The sequence below is a fragment of the Nerophis lumbriciformis genome, linkage group LG02 (genome assembly GCF_033978685.3).
Source record: "Nerophis lumbriciformis linkage group LG02, RoL_Nlum_v2.1, whole genome shotgun sequence".
NCBI classification, from domain to species: Eukaryota; Metazoa; Chordata; class Actinopteri; order Syngnathiformes; family Syngnathidae; genus Nerophis; species Nerophis lumbriciformis.
In genome coordinates, this window is record NC_084549.2 from 1,770,542 (window position 1) to 1,788,975 (window position 18,434).

The window sequence follows — 18,434 nt, forward strand, 5'->3', positions numbered from 1 at the left end:
GAGCCAACATCCTGAATGAGAGCCACATCCTGGCTTAGTGAGCGACAGCTGTCCAAATAACGTCAGCATGAGGCTGTGGAACTGAAGCAGGTGTCTCCTGGCAGATACGCAATATCCTTAACCAACCACAGCAAAAAAGTCCTACAATCCCACAAGTTGGTCACAATAAAAAAAATACAAAATGATAAACACTTTAAAGCAAACCTAGTTTTGTTACTCTGCACTAGAGATGCGCGGTTTGCGGGCACAACCGCGGAGTCCGCGGATTATCCGCGGATCGGGCGGATGAAAAAAAAAAAAAAAAGATTTTATCCGCGCGCGGGTCGGGTCGGGCGGATTAATTAGATTATTTTTTATTTTATTTTTTTTATTTTTTTTTGCGGGTGGCAGTTAAACCAATTGGTAAATATATATACATAGTTAAATGTTGTTACCCACATACGAAAAACGAGCAGGCACCTGCAGCATATGCCACAACAGAAGAAGAAAAAAAAAAAAAAGAGATGGACACTTTTACGTAGCGGAGAAGGGACGCCTCGCCGGGGTCTGGGACCGAGGCCCCTTCCCCCGAGAGGGCCCCACCGGGAGCCGTAGCTGAGGCTATCCGCGAGAAGGGCCCGACGCACGTCCAGGGTCACCACCGCACCGACACCCCGCCTCGTCCGCCTTCGCCGCCGCCGGCGTCACGCGCAGCAGGTAAGCAGCTTACCTGCCCGCCACCCCCGTGGCCGGGGGCTCGTAACATGGGTCACTCCGCGCGCTCCGCCCGCGCAGCTTACCTGCCCGCCACCCCTGTTGCCGGGGGGCGCGTAACAGGGGTCACTCCGCGCGCAGTGCGCTCACGAAAGGGGTGGGGCTCACCCTGGTTTATATAGAGAGCAGGACGGTGGCCATGGAAGTCGGAACCCGCTAAGGAGTGTGTAACAACCCACCTGCCGAATCAACTAGCCCTGAAAATGGATGGCGCTGGAGCGTGGGCCCATACCTGGCCGTCGCCGGCAGCGAGACGCGCTTGGAGGTGCGCTCAGCGCGGCTCCCATATGATTGCGCACTGGTGTGCGTCTGGGTCGTGACAGCGTGGCACGCGAAAGTCTGTGCTGCATTGGATCAGTCTCCTTTCTTTAACAGGCAAAAGCTTTATAACCTCACCATACCTGCCAACTTTTGAAATCAGAAAAACCTAGTAGCCAGGGTCCAAGGGCCGCAGGCCCCGGTAGGTCCAGGACAAAGTCCTGGTGGAGGGTTCAGGGCTTCGCCCCCCGACGCAAAATGATTATTAGCATTCAGACAGGTTAAAATGTTGCTAAAACCATCACTTTTCTATCAGTCACAGTGACTTTTCAAAACAAAAATATTACAGCAAAAATCATATGGGTTGATTGACATGTTTATTCTGTAAGCTAAATTCAATAGTTTGAAATTATTTTGACAGTTAATGCCAGTTATCCTGTCAACCTTTCACAAGACTTCAATTTGTTAATTGAAAGTATAAACACTTTTTACAGTAAACAAATGGTAAAACAGTACTAAACAATTCCATTAAAAAAAAAAATTGGTGTCATTATTAACTTTCTGTCCAAGCTTGTATAATCTACTGCCTTGTTCAATTGTAAAAAATATTCTGTGCCTAAAATTCACATTTCTATCACAATTATCATACTGTAAACATGGTAAGCTAACTTCATTAAAATTAATAGTCCTGTCAATAGCATGGAATTACAATTCAAATGTAGTTTTTTTGTAAGCCTTTCAAAAGAATTCAAAATATGAAAAATTAATGAAAATTAATTTAGGCCATCAGACACTTGAAAAGTGGCACATCACATCTCTAATGTAATCATTTGAACTTTTCAACAGAAATAGCACTGCAAAAATATTAAGGACATACTTCTGTATTTTGGTAGTTATGCTGTCAACATTTAACAAGATTTCTTCAACTTTTAACAGTATGTCGTGCTGTGAAATACAGCCGACAGGATTGCGCACCAAACACGAAGCAAGGCCAAAGCGCACGCGCGCATGGTGCAGGAGAACAAAGGACTTCTTTCATTTAAGGTTTGTGATAAACCATCAAACTCATTCGTTAAAAGGACTCTATAGTAATATAAAGCGAATTTTTCTGGACATTATCATGCAAGAAAAGTTTATTTTTGGGACCGCGATCACCGCGTAATGATTTTTAAAGGTTGCATTACAAACATTTAACTGTCCCATGTGATCAGCCAGTGCGATTGGAAATCCATGCTCAATTATTGCCTCCGTAAATAAAACTTCGGGCGGGTGCGGGCGGATGGCGGGCGGGTGCAGTTCTGATCAAACGTTACATCGGGTGGATGGCGGATGGTTGACGACTTTCTGACGCGGTTGCGGATGAAATAAATTGCCTATCCGCGCATCTCTACTCTGCACCCATGCAAAATGCTTGAGATGAGTTTTTACAGCAAGTAGCAACTTTTCAGAAGCAAAAACACCGCATGTTTTTACTAACAGAGTCCAGTTTAAACCATCCTCAATGACTGGTCAAAAGGCACTCACAGGGCGCCATCTTTGCTACTAACTTTGAGCCTATGCCATGTTTTTGTCGCGCTTCCTCCTTTGTTTTTTCGATGAAGTGGCCTGTTGTGCGACGTGGGGCCGCTCCACCCGCGAGTGTCGTGGAAAGATTTGACACGGCTTTCCCAACGACCCGCAAAGAAGTCAAGTATGGGAAGTGAAGGTTCACCAACAACACTGGAGAGCCACAGATTACCCAGCAGGCACAAGACATTGAAACAACTTCCTGACGTTGAGCAACTCAAACATAACGTTGAAACAACATGCTTTTTGACAACATTTAATCAATGTCGGTTTCTGATATTGATTTGACCTTTGAAATTTGATCTTTCCCAACCAATATTGTACAACTCAAACATAATGTTGAAACAACATGCTTTTTGACGACGTTTATTCAATGTTGGGTTCTGACGTTGATTTAACAGACTCCCAGTCTGTGGAACGCTCTCCCTGACCACCTGAGGGCACCACAGACTGTAGATGCTTTTAAAAAAGGCTTAAAAAGGCTTTTTTTTTTTTTTTTTTTAGATATATGCATACTAGTTCTAGCTATTAGGCTGTTCTAGTTTTTATTTTTATTTATTAGGGATCGAGTCCCTTTGGGACAGAGGACCCTATTTAATTTATTTTATTATACCGCCATACTTGCCAACCCTCCCGAATTTTCCGGGAGACTCCCGAAATTCAGCGCCTCTCCCGAAAACCTCTTCGGGACAAATATTCTCCCGAAAATCTCCCGATTTTCAGCCGGACCTGAGTGAGGACAGCCTTTTTTCACGATGGAGGACAACAGGGTGACAAGAACTAAATCATCCAGACTAGAGATAAATTGTATTATTATGTTTATCTTACCTAAAAATAAATATATTTATTAATAAAAAAATTAAAAAAATAAATAAATTTTTGCTATATTTTGCTAAAAACATAAAAATTAATTGTATTTTTTTTTTTTTCTTTTTCTGACTCTTTCTTACGTCCAGCCATAGAATTATACCGGTACATTAAAATAAACATATTTGAAATAATACATTTTAAATTATCATAATAATTCATTTAAAATGACCATATTTAATTATTTAAAAAATGCAACAACTTTAGCATTTTATTCATTACATTTTGAAGCTCTCAGAAGCCAAGTTATGTTATATTCATGTTATCTTTATGCAAGTTTGAAGTATCAATTATCTAAACACAGTTTTGTTTGCATATTTTCAGGATGTAGATATATATATATATATATATATATATGTGTATGAAATACTTGACTTGGTGAATTCTAGCTGTCAATATACTCCTCCCCTCTTAACCACGCCCCGCCCCACCCCCCGACCACTCCCCCACCCCCCACCTCCCGAAATCGGAGGTCTCAAGGTTGGCAAGTATGTATACCGCCACCTCTTTGAGCTGTAATTTGACCCCCTTAACATGCTTCAAAACTCACCAAATTGGACACACATCAGGACTGGCGAAAATTGCGATCTAATCAAAAAAACAAACCCCAAAACTCAAAATTGCGCTCTAGCGCCCCCTAGGAAGAAAACACAGACAAAACTGCCTCTAACTCCCAGTAGGAATGTCGTAGAGACATGAAACAAAAACCTCCATGTAGGTCTCAAGTAGACCTAGATTTCATACACTGACAACCCCCAGCAAAAATCAACAGGAAGTTTGCAATTCCCCCTTCAAAACAAAAGTTGAGTGAAAACAGTCACCTTTTTTCAAACATTATCTCCTCCGAGCGCGTTTGTCGTGTCGGCTTCAAATTAGCAAAGGAAAGAGATTGAACCCTTCTGATCAAAAGTTGATGAAAGAGTTTTAATTACTGCTCCGGTTTGGATTTTATGAGCCCTCAAAGTCGGTCCCGTCCATCGCTGCTTGCAGCTTTAATTTTTATTATCTTTTTATTTATTTATTTTTTAATACACTAGCACTTTGAGGTTGTTTGCTCAATGTAAAGTGCTTCCTACGAATAAATTCTATTGTTATTATTATCAAAATAAAGAAAATGAACACATGAATGAGAAGGCGTGTCCAAACTTTTTGGCCTGTACTATAAATCTTGAAGTTTTCTTCCAGACAGGGAGGGAAAGAAACTCGAGAAACAGTGTGTAGATTCACCCGGTCACAACATTAGGTTGATACAGACCTGCATTAAAAAAAGTTAAAAAGTTTTAGCTAGTTATTTGTTAAGGTCTATAAAATCTAAGTAATGAATAAAAGCATTAGTGTGAATAAACGTGCCATGCAGGTTGAGGACAAAGTGATAACCACCTGACATGCGTTACATCCTGATTATCACGTTAATCAGTTTCATGGACTCTGAAGTCAATTCAGACACAAATTGTTTGCCAAAAATAAGAGCCAAAGCTTACATTTTAGGCACCATGAAACCATTAAAAATCCAGGAAAAGCTTGGCTAGCCAAGCGTCCAGCCATAAACAGCAAACATGCGCCATTAATCCAGCAGTCTCGCTCTCTCCCTCCACCCGAGACTATCTTCTACATGAGTGGCGCCATGGAGGAGGAGGATGAAACAGTCGGGATGAAGGGGCTTCACTTGTGTTTTTTAGGGGTTAGGGTTCTCTTTCAGACCACTGATGAGCTGAAATGAAGAGACTAAGTCATGTACAGAGTTGAGGAGTACCTCTGTGGTTCTATTCATCATCTACCAAGTCCGCCAGGAGAGGAGAGAGTGTGTGGTTAGTCAGGGGAAACAACAGAAGAAGAAGGAAGGGGACAAAAAAGGCTCCTCTGGGGTTGAAATCCTCACAAGTGGTCACATGATATCAAACATGACTTACCTTGGACTCCACGTCGGCGTTGTGGTCGTTCTGGAGGAGCAGGGCCGCCGCCTTGGTGTCGTCCTTGCGGGCGGCGATGTGCAGGGCGGGCAGACGCACCTTGCCCTTGGTGTCGTTCTCCAGCAGCAGGGAGACCACCTGGTCGTGGCCCTGCTGGAGGGCCACCGCCAGGGGGGTGAAGCCGTCCTGCGCATGGGGAGAGAAAACTGAAGCTTGGTCTTACGCCAACCACAGCGCCAATCGCTAGCTGACAACTAACACGCTAATTGTTAGCTGGAAACTACAGTGCTAATCAATAGCTGGCAAACAGAGAGCGGTAATCGCTAGCTGGCAACTAGTGCACCAATTGCTAGCAGACAACTAGGGCGTTAAACTCTACCTGACAACTAGGGAGCTAATCAGTGATTGGCAACCAGAGCACTAATCGCTAGCTGACAACTAGCACGCTAATTGTTAGCTGGAAACTAGAGTGCTATTCGGTAGCTGGCAAACAGAGAGCGGTAATCGCTCGCTGGCAACTAGTGCACCAATTGCTAGCAGACAACTAGGGCGTTAAACGCCAGCTGACAACTAGAGAGCTAATCAGTAACTGGCAACCAGAGCGCTAATCGCTAGCAGGCAACTACAGCTCTAATGACTAGCTATCTGAAATGCTAACATGAATATAATAATATCATTCAACTAGGTGTTGGCTCCATGGTAAAGTTGAATTAGGACATTGGGGGGAGGGAGTGTAACAAATACCGTATTTTTCAGACCATAAGTGGCAGTTTTTTTTCATAGTTTGGCCGGGGGTGCGACTTATACTCAGGAGCGACTTATGTGTGAAATGATGAACACATTATAATATTATTGATCTCATTGACGTAAGAGACTAGACCAGGGGTCGGCAACCCAAAATGTTGAAAGAGACATATAGGCGAGGGCGGACCTACGTCACTTCCGCCTGCCAATCCCCTAGCAACCGGTCGCCATATTGAATTGGTTGAAAACAAACCAGCTCACAGCGAACACAGCATTGACAGAAAAGGCATTTAACGAGGTTTCACGGCATTTTAAACTGTTCTAAATGGCGTATGATTATGTAAATAGTCTTTCCAGTGAGGCTAGGTTAAGATACGAGTTAAAATGTTCTGTAGTTGGATTAAACGACTGCCCTTACCGCCTTCCAGCAGATGCGTGGACTGATAATCCTACACAATGGCCGGACATGGAATTTGGAAATCTTTATGTCTACCTCACAAGCGCACCAGGTCGGTTGTTAGCTTCGGTTGTTATATAACGAATAAATCACATAAAAATTGTTAAATCACCCAAGGTATGTTGATAAATGATAATAAGGATGACACGGTGGCTACCAGTATCTGTATATTTATTATATCTGTAGAGAGCTCATTCAAATTCAGTTAAGTATTATGATTTATTATTTGCTGAATTACTGGAAATAGCCTTTATACCGTATGTTATTGTTGTGCAACAACAACAACTTCAGCTGTCGAACGTTATTCAGTAAAAATTCAACGGGTTCAACATTAGCATGGACGGTATAGCCAAGTTGTGGTTAAGAAGGTGGATTTTTGTTCCTTATATTTACCAGAAACGAAGTGATCCGAACACACGACCCGGGATTTTGGGGGACTCCAGTGAGAACCGTTGTTGTACCGAAATCTGTTACCCATCGGAATTTGTAACTCCAGGGGGCGATGTTCCCATGGCGTTTGTTTGATAGTTAAACGGCAAGCCCAAAGAGGAGGAGAAGAAGAACGCTTGCGTAAATGGCGTAAACTATCCTTAATGCTGAAACGTCAGTTGTCAGAATTTCAGCATTAATAAATTACACATATTCTGGAAATCAATGACTTACTTTCATTATAGTATGAGTCCATTGTTATTATTAATGCTGAAATTCTGACAACTGACGTTTCAGCATTAAGGATAGTTTACGCCATTTACGCAAGCGTTCTTCTTCTCCTCCTCTTTGGGCTTGCCGTTTAACTATCAAACAAACGCCATGGGAGCATCGCCCCCTGGAGTTACAAATTCTGATGGGTAACAGATTTCGGTACAACACCGTCCTCGTTTTCCCGGTGTAAAGCTGCGAGCCATTTGTCTCGTGTCTGTGGGCTTTTAGCAGAGGTGGGACCAAGTCATTGTTTTGCAAGTCACAAGTAAGTCTCAAGTCTTTGCCCTCAAGTCCGAGTCAAGTCCCGAGTCAAGACAGGCAAGCCCCGAGTCAAGTCCAAAGTCAAGACTGGAAAGTCTCAAGTCAAGTCCTAAGTCCTGCATTTTGAGTTTCGAGTCCTTTCAAGTCCTTTTAACCACAGACTAATATATTAACACAGATTGTGTATGCTTTTCAAACGCTGTATTTATTTATTAAAACAAGTGCATTTTAAATTGCAGGAAAGAAAATTGTGCTGACATTGCACTTTATAATAGCACTATTAACCAGTCATTTTAAACATTAACTCATTCCTTTACAGAACAAACACATTGAAAAATAAAGTGCAAATGTACTTATTTGTACAAAAGTGTTAACATTGAAAAAACATGACATATACGTGAACATAACAAAAAAGTTGTACTTTTTATATGTCAGGGCCCTATGCTGCATTGCATTTGCAAAAGACCAAATTAGCCAAGAGTCTGTCAGTCATTTGTGCACGATGGGGGCGTAGTATGATGCCACCATGGCTGAAAACTCGCTCCACTGGAGCACTGGAGGCAGGCACTGCCAAGACTCTCATGGCCACTCGGAACAGTGAAGGAAGAGTCTTCATGTTCAATTCCCAGAACAAAAGGGGGGAGAGAGTTGTTTTGGGTTGGTGCACTACTTGTAAGTGAATCTTGTGTTTTTTATGTTCCATCCATCCATCCATTTTCTACCGCTTATTCTCTTTGGGGTCGCGGGGGGCGCTGGAGCCTATCTCAGCTACAATCGGGCGGAAGGCGGGGTACACCCTGGACAAGTCGCCACCTCATCGCAGGGCCAACACAGATAGACAGACAACATTCACACTCACATCCACACACTAGGGCCAATTTTAGTGTTGCCAATCAACTTATTCCCAGGTGCATGTCTTTAATAAAAAAAAAGAAAATAAAAAAAAATGATTTCTTGTGCGGCCCGATACCAATCGATCCACGGACCAGTACCGGGCCGCGGCCCGGTGGTTGGGGACCACTGAGGTAAACAACCAACAGTATGTCAGAAAGCTAGCTAAAACGGTACACATATTCATAATATAGTATACATTTTAACTGACCTTTATTTGACTATTTTTGTCTTTTTTTAGGTGGCTAAAATACGCGGTGCTGCTGACCGCCGTCTAACGTTACGTGTGATATATTGACTAACGTAACCCTGCTTAAAAAAAATCACTGAACAAAAAGTATGAATAAGGTAGTGAACTGCAACAGATTCCCGTGTTTGCAATAACGTTATAACGTTAGCAGTGAGTTTACAGCCTCACTGATTTAACTACACAGCAAATAAAAGTCACGTTACTTAGCCAATAAACGTTATCTTACATTCAAAACTTACCGTTCTTTGTGCAACTTCAAATGCCGGACGAAGTTGGAAGTTGTTGCCTCTCCATCAGTCATTTTGGAACCGCATGTGTTGCATACTGCAAACCGTTTTGTGTTGACCACCTCGTCATTTTTATACCCAAACAAAATTATTTTAGGTATCATTTTTTGTTCACTGGCGTGTGGTTTGGACATGTCTTCTTCGTTGGTTGTCCTGCAATTTGATTGGATGAATGCTGTGTGATGAAAACAAAGTAGATGTAATTTGATTGGCTGTTGTACTGAGAGCACACCAGCTGACACACGCAACGCTGATAGACAAGTACACAATGAAAAATACGGAGCGCTCCCGAATAACTTTTTCATCTTTGGGTTTTGGGGAAAGTAGCAAGTCATGTCAAGTCATGTCAATTCAAAAGGCTCAAGTCCAAGTGAAGTCACAAGTCATTGATGTTAAAGTCTAAGTCGAGTTGCAAGTCTTTTTACATTTTGTCAAGTCGAGTCTAAAGTCATCAAATTCATGACTCGAGTCTGACTCGAGTCCAAGTCATGTGACTCGAGTCCACACCTCTGGCTTTTAGCACGCTTTGGCAGAACAAAATACGACCTTTGTTTCCCCTGTTTCCAGTTGTGGTTTGCACAACCAAAAACAACACCGTTTTTTTTGGCATTTTGGAGGCAGAATGACGGGTTTAATCAGCGCAGGTCGACAGGTTAAAGAGTAATGGCGACGGTTTGTTTTCAACGCCAGTCAGGTTGCTATGGCTCGAAGAACCCGTATGTAGCTCAGTTGCCCGGATGTCGGCCCTGCCCTATTGGACCAAAAATACAAAAACAAATCTGTCTGGAGCCGCAAAAAATTAAAAGCCATATTACATACAGATAGTGTGTCATGAGATATAAATTGAATTAAGAGGACTTAAAGGAAACTAAATGACCTCAAATATAGCTACAAATGAGGCATAATGATGCAATATGTACATATAGCTAGCCTAAATAGCATGTTAGCATCGATTAGCTTGCAGTCATGCAGTGACCAAATATGTCCGATTAGCACTCCACACAAGTCAATAACATCAACAAAACTCACCTTTGTGCATTCATGCACAACCTTAAAAGTTTGGTGGACAAAATGAGACAGAAAAAGAAGTGGCATAAAACACGTCCTAGAACGTCGGAGAAAGTTATACATGTAAACAATACTAAGGTGAGTTCAAGGACCGACAAAATGAGTAGGACAAAACGGCGCTCGCCAAATACTCGAATCAGTGAAGCATGTTTAATATAAACAGTGGGATTTATAACAATTAGGGAGGTTTGTGTCATGTTTGTCCTCCTACAGAAACCATATTAAAACAAAAAATATATTTTTTTCCTCTCATCTTTTTCCTTCTTTCATACATTTTTTTTAAAAAGCTCCAGAGAGCCACTAGGGCGGCGCTAAAGAGCCGCGGGTTGCCGACCCCTGGACTAGACGTATAAGATTTCATGGGATTTAGCGATTAGGAGTGACAGATTGTTTGGTAAACGTATAGCATGTTCTATATGTTATAGTTATTTGAATGACTCTTACCATAATATGTTACGTTAACATACCAGTTGGTTATTTATGCCTCATATAACGTACACTTATTCAGCCTGTTGTTCACTATTCTTCATTTATTAGGGCCCGCATGGCCCATTGTATAAGGACTCCCAATCCCAAAGGGAGTCCTTATGCAAAATCAACAGGAAGTTGGCAATTCCCCCTTCAAGACAAAAAAGTACTAAAAACAGTAACTTTTGCCTCTTTGAGCTGTAATTTGACCCCCTTAACACGCTTCAAAACTCACCAAACTGAACGCACACATCAGGACTGTCAAAAATTGCGATCTTATAAAAAAACCTAACCCCAAATCTCAAAATTGCGCTCTAGCGCAATTTTTGAATAAAACGCAGAAAAAACTGCTCCTCAGGAGAAAAAAATGACAAAACTGCCTGTAACTCCCACTGGGAAGGTCGGAGAGGCATGAAACAAAAACCTCTATGTAGGTCTAACTTAGACCTACATTTCATAAATTGACAGCCCCCAGCAAAAATCAACAGGAAGTTTGCTATTCCCCCTTCAAAACAAAATCTTTGTAAAAACCGGTCCCCTTTCTTCAAACGTTATCTTCTCTAAGCGCGTCTGTTGTTTCGGCTTCAAACTAACACAGGAGAGAGATTGACCCCTTCTGATCAAAAGCTGGCGAAAGAGTTTTGATACCTGCTTCGGTTTTGATTTTATGACCCTTCAAAGAACCTCTGCGCTGATGCTGCTGTTTTTTCAAGAAGGCTGCTTAAAAGCAGGAAGCACCAACGTGCCCACACAATGCAGACAAGGTAGGTACACTAGACAAAAGTATTGGGACAATTCGGACTAAAAGTAGACAAAAGTATTGGGACACTTATGACTACCACTGGACAAAAGTATTGGGACACATAGCACGAAAACTGGACAAAAGTATTGGGACACTTATGACTACCACTGGACAAAAGTATTGGGACACTTAGGACTACAACTTGACAAAAGTATTGGGACACTTATGACTACCACTGGACAAAAGTATTGGGACACTTATGACCAAAACTGGACAAAAGTATTGGGACACTTACACTGCACAAAAGTATTGGGACACTTAGGACTACAACTTGACAAAAGTATTGGGACACTTAGGACTAAAACTTGACAAAAGTATTGGGACACTTAGGACTACAACTTGACAAAAGTATTGGGACACTTAGGACTACAACTTGACAAAAGTATTGGGACACTTATGACTACCACTGGACAAAAGTATTGGGACTCTTATGACCAAAACTGGACAAAAGTATTGGGACACTTAGGAATACCACTGGACAAAAGTATTGGGACACTTAGGAATACCACTGGACAAAAGTATTGGGACACCTACACTGGATAAAAGTATTGCGACACTTAGGACTACAACTTGACAAAAGTATTGGGACACTTAGGACTAAAACTGGACAAAAGTATTGGGACACCTACACTGGATAAACGTATTGCGACACTTAGGACTACAACTTGACAAAAGTATTGGGACACTTAGGACTAAAACTGGACAAAAGTATTGGGACACTTAGGACTACAACTTGACAAAAGTATTGGGACACTTCGGACTACCACTGTACAAAAGTATTGGGACACTTATGACTACCACTGGACAAAAGTATTGGGACACTTATGACTACCACTGGACAAAAGTATTGGGACACTTATGACCAAAACTGGACAAAAGTATTGGGACACTTAGGAATACCACTGGACAAAAGTATTGGGACACCTACACTGGATAAAAGTATTGCGACACTTAGGACTACAACTTGACAAAAGTATTGGGACACTTAGGACTAAAACTGGACAAAAGTATTGGGACACCTACACTGGATAAAAGTATTGCGACACTTAGGACTACAACTTGACAAAAGTATTGGGACACTTAGGACTACAACTTGACAAAAGTATTGGGACACTTATGACTACCACTGGACAAAAGTATTGGGACACTTATGACCAAAACTGGACAAAAGTATTGGGACACTTAGGAATACCACTGGACAAAAGTATTGGGACACCTACACTGGATAAAAGTATTGCGACACTTAGGACTACAACTTGACAAAAGTATTGGGACACTTAGGACTAAAACTGGACAAAAGTATTGGGACACTTGGGACTACAACTTGACAAAAGTATTGGGACACTTATGACTACCACTGGACAAAAGTATTGGGACACTTATGACCAAAACTGGACAAAAGTATTGGGACACTTACACTGCACAAAAGTATTGGGACACTTAGGAATACCACTGGACAAAAGTATTGGGACACCTACACTGGATAAAAGTATTGCGACACTTAGGACTACAACTTGACAAAAGTATTGGGACACTTAGGACTAAAACTTGACAAAAGTATTGGGACACTTAGGACTACAACTTGACAAAAGTATTGGGACACTTAGGACTACAACTTGACAAAAGTATTGGGACACTTATGACTACCACTGGACAAAAGTATTGGGACACTTATGACCAAAACTGGACAAAAGTATTGGGACACTTAGGAATACCACTGGACAAAAGTATTGGGACACCTACACTGGATAAAAGTATTGCGACACTTAGGACTACAACTTGACAAAAGTATTGGGACACTTAGGACTAAAACTGGACAAAACTATTGGGACACCTACACTGGATAAACGTATTGCGACACTTAGGACTACAACTTGACAAAAGTATTGGGACACTTAGGACTAAAACTGGACAAAAGTATTGGGACACTTAGGACTACAACTTGACAAAAGTATTGGGACACTTCGGACTACCACTGTACAAACGTATTGGGACACTTATGACTACCACTGGACAAAAGTATTGGGACACTTATGACCAAAACTGGACAAAAGTATTGGGACACTTAGGAATACCACTGGACAAAAGTATTGGGACACCTACACTGGATAAAAGTATTGCGACACTTAGGACTACAACTTGACAAAAGTATTGGGACACTTATGACCAAAACTGGACAAAAGTATTGGGACACTTACACTGCACAAAAGTATTGGGACACTTAGGAATACCACTGGACAAAAGTATTGGGACACCTACACTGGATAAAAGTATTGCGACACTTAGGACTACAACTTGACAAAAGTATTGGGACACTTAGGACTAAAACTGGACAAAAGTATTGGGACACTTAGGACTAGCACCTGCCAAATACGCGGGCCCGACCAACGCTGCTTGCAGCTTTAATTTTAAATTGCCTTTCAAATGTCTATTCTTGCTGTTGGCTTTTATCGAATACATTTCCCCTAAAAATGCGACTTATACTCCGGTGCGACTTATACTCCGGTGCGACTTATACTACGGAAAATACGGTATATTATAATTATGATTCTATATATTATTATAATATGTACAGTAGTCACCTCTTTGTGTATGCATGCTGCAAAGGGCAGCTTATGTTACAAAGTAGTGCAATTGGTCGACTGTACATGCGAGTGTGTATGATGAGCGGGGGGGGGGGGGGGGGGGGGGGGGGTCAAGCCCGACCTCATCATTGACCCGCTCAAGGTTTCTCCGCCCTCGCCGCCATAACGCTCCAAGCGGCAATCAATGGCGCTCACAGGAGGATGTGAGGCAGGCGGGAAGTAAAGCGTGTGTGTGTGTGTGTGTGTGTATGTGTGTGTGTGTGTGTGTGTGTGTGCAGTACCTCGGTGGCCATACTCTGGCTGGCGCTGTTCTCCAGGAGGAAGCGCACCACCTCCAGGTGGTTCTCCTGGGCCGCCATGTAGAGAGGAGTGAAGCCATTCTGCAGCAGACACACCATGATGTTGTATTTTCTCAATAAAGAGATTGAATGTACTTCCATGGCTGTCATATCTTCTTGTCAACAAACGTGTAACTTACAAATGACAATATATTTATTTATTTAAGTGTGTATCAAACTGGTAGCCCTTCGCATTAATCAGTACCCAAGAAGTAGTTTTTGGTTTCAAAAAGGTTGGTGACCCCTGTACTAGGGCATCAAATCAGTGTCAGTTGAGTCGGTCCATAGGTTGCCTGTAGGGATTTTTAATGTCCAGCAGATGTCAGTATTTAGTGACACAGTATCGACACAGTATCAATACAGTTTTGCAATGTGTCGAAACGCTTCATGACGCCTCATCAACCCATCACTACGTGTACACTGTTTGTTTGTCTCATCTTGTGCAGAAAACAAAGTTTCGTTGTACTTGTGCAATGACAATAAAGACCTATCTATCTAAAGTCCAATTTTTGCAATTTATTTAGATTTTTTTTCCAAAGTCGTCTTCTTCTACTCACCCACTGCTGCTTCATTGTGACATATACAGGTAAAAGCCAGTAAATTAGAATATTTTGAAAAACTTGATTTACTTCAGTAATTGCATTCAAAAGGTGTAACTTGTACATTATATTTATTCATTGCACACAGACTGATGCATTCAAATGTTTATTTCATTTAATTTTGATGATTTGAAGTGGCAACAAATGAAAATCCAAAATTCCGTGTGTCACAAAATTAGAATATTACTTAAGGCTAATACAAAAAAGGGATTTTTAGAAATGTTGGCCAACTGAAAAGTATGAAAATGAAAAATATGAGCATGTACAATACTCAATACTTGGATGGAGCTCCTTTTGCCTCAATTACTGCGTTAATGCGGCGTGGCATGGAGTCGATGAGTTTCTGGCACTGCTCAGGTGTTATGAGAGCCCAGGTTGCTCTGATAGTGGCCTTCAACTCTTCTGCGTTTTTGGGTCTGGCATTCTGCATCTTCCTTTTCACAATACCCCACAGATTTTCTATGGGGCTAAGGTCAGGGGAGTTGGCGGGCCAATTTAGAACAGAAATACCATGGTCCGTAAACCAGGCACGGGTAGATTTTGCGCTGTGTGCAGGCGCCAAGTCCTGTTGGAACTTGAAATCTCCATCTCCATAGAGCAGGTCAGCAGCAGGAAGCATGAAGTGCTCTAAAACTTGCTGGTAGACGGCTACGTTGACCCTGGATCTCAGGAAACAGAGTGGACCGACACCAGCAGATGACATGGCACCCCAAACCATCACCCAACCATGCAAATTTTGCATTTCCTTTGGAAATCGAGGTCCCAGAGTCTGGAGGAAGACAGGAGAGGCACAGGATCCACGTTGCCTGAAGTCTAGTGTAAAGTTTCCACCATCAGTGATGGTTTGGGGTGCCATGTCATCTGCTGGTGTCGGTCCACTCTGTTTCCTGAGATCCAGGGTCCAACGCAGCCGTCTACCAGCAAGTTTTAGAGCACTTCATGCTTCCTGCTGCTGACCTGCTCTATGGAGATGGAGATTTCAAGTTCCAACAGGACTTGGCGCCTGCACACAGCGCAAAATCTACCCGTGCATGGTTTACAGACCATGGTATTTCTGTTCTAAATTGGCCCGCCAACTCCCCTGACCTTAGCCCCATAGAAAATCTGTGGGGTATTGTGAAAAGGAAGATGCAGAATGCCAGACCCAAAAACGCAGAAGAGTTGAAGGCCACTATCAGAGCAACCTGGGCTCTCATAACACCTGAGCAGTGCCAGAAACTCATCGACTCCATGCCACGCCGCATTAACGCAGTAATTGAGGCAAAAGGAGCTCCAACCAAGTATTGAGTATTGTACATGCTCATATTTTTCATTTTCATACTTTTCAGTTGGCCAACATTTCTAAAAATCCCTTTTTTGTATTAGCCTTAAGTAATATTCTAATTTTGTGACACACGGAATTTTGGATTTCCATTTGTTGCCACTTCAAATCATCAAAATTAAATGAAATAAACATTTGAATGCATCAGTCTGTGTGCAATGAATAAATATAATGTACAAGTTACACCTTTTGAATGCAATTACTGAAATAAATCAAGTTTTTCAAAATATTCTAATTTACTGGCTTTTACCTGTATATGTTTTGCTGTCGGGCAATGTACGGTAAATGAAAAGTTTTGGCGGACCGGATGTGGTTGACCGGTGTTTTTAGTGCAGTATTAGTACTGGCTTGACCATGCAGGAAGTCCTTGTGGTGACACTAGTCAAATGAGGAGCCTACTGGGCATGAAGCCAGGCGGAGAGGGGCTCTATCATCACAGGCATGCCCAGGATGTCAGGATGAAATATAACCCTGGGAGGAAGTCTGCTTGACCTATGATGTCACTCACCTGGGATTGTGCGTTGACATTGGCTGCATTGGTGACCAGCTCTTTGACCACGTCCGCTTGTCCGGCCAGCGAGGCGATGTGCAGGGCAGTGTTTCCTTTCTGGATCACACGCAACAAGCAGGTGTTAATCTCTGGCACACCTGTTCTGTTTATAAGCGTGCGTAGAAAGAAGCAGGTGTAACATTCATAATAACATGTCATATATACATGATGTAAGTATATATGTCATGTAGTAACATTCATAATAACATGTAATATATACATGATGTAAGTTTATATGTAGTATCTAGTAACATTCATAATAACATGTAATATATACATGATGTAAGTATATATGTCATGTAGTAACATTCATAATAACATGTAATATATACATGATGTAAGTATATATGTCATGTAGTAACATTCCTTATAACATGTCATATATACATGATGTAAGTATATACGTCATGTAGTAACATTCATAATAACATGTAATATATACATGATGTAAGTATATATGTCATGTAGTAACATTCATAATAACATGTAATATATACATGATGTAAGTATATATGTCATGTAGTAACATTCATAATAACATGTAATATATACATGATGTAAGTATATATGTCATGTAGTAACATTCATAATAACATGAAATATATACATGATGTAAGTATATATGTCATGTAGTAACATTCATAATAACATGTAATATATACATGATGTAAGTATATATGTCATGTAGTAACATTCATAATAACATGTAATATATACATGATGTAAGTATATATGTCATGTAGTAACATTCATAATAACATGTAATATATACATGATGTAAGTTTATATGTCATGGAGTAACATTCATAATAACATGTAATATATACATGATGTAAGTATATATGTCATGTAGTGACATTAATAATAACATGTAATATATACATGATTTAAGTATATATGTAGTATCTAGTAACATTCATAATAACATGTAATATATACATGATGTAAGTATATATGTCATGTAGTAACATTCATAATAACATGTAATATATACATGATGTAAGTATATATGTAGTATCTAGTAACATTCATAATAACATGTAATATATACATGATGTAAGTTTATATGTCATGTAGTAACATTCATAATAACATGTAATATATACATGATGTAAGTATATATGTAGTATCTAGTAACATTCATAATAACATGTAATATATACATGATGTAAGTATATGTCATGTAGTAACATTCATAATAACATGTAATATATACATGATGTAAGTATATATGTAATGTAGTGACATTAATAATAACATGTAATATATACATGATGTAAGTATATATGTAGTATCTAGTAACATTCATAATAACATGTAATATATACATGATGTAAGTATATATGTCATGTAGTAACATTTATAATAACATGTCATATATACATGATGTAAGTTTATATGTCATGGAGTAACATTCATAATAACATGTAATATATACATGATGTAAGTATATATGTCATGTAGTAACATTCATAATAACATGTAATATATACATGATGTAAGTATATATGTCATGGAGTAACATTCATAATAACATGTAATATATACATGATGTAAGTATATATGTCATGTAGTAACATTCATAATAACATGTAATATATACATGATGTAAGTATATATGTCACGTAGTAACATTCATAATAACATGTCATATATACATGATGTAAGTTTATATGTCATGGAGTAACATTCATAATAACATGTAATATATACATGATGCAAGTATATATGTCATGTAGTAACATTCATAATAACAT

General features: G+C 40.4%; 1 protein-coding gene across 1 annotated transcript in view; it reads right to left on the bottom strand.

The window, feature by feature from the left end:
* LOC133572380 (ankyrin-3-like) overlaps positions 1 to 18,434 on the bottom strand; it is a 367,012-nt gene that overhangs the window by 221,874 nt on the left and 126,704 nt on the right. The window contains exons 4-7 of the mRNA XM_072915334.1: positions 16,636 to 16,734; positions 14,151 to 14,249; positions 5,355 to 5,540; positions 5,198 to 5,218 (exon numbers count right to left, since the gene is read on the bottom strand). Of these exons, the coding sequence (XP_072771435.1) occupies positions 5,198 to 5,218; positions 5,355 to 5,540; positions 14,151 to 14,249; positions 16,636 to 16,734 (405 nt within the window). The remainder of the gene's footprint in view (positions 1 to 5,197; positions 5,219 to 5,354; positions 5,541 to 14,150; positions 14,250 to 16,635; positions 16,735 to 18,434) is intronic.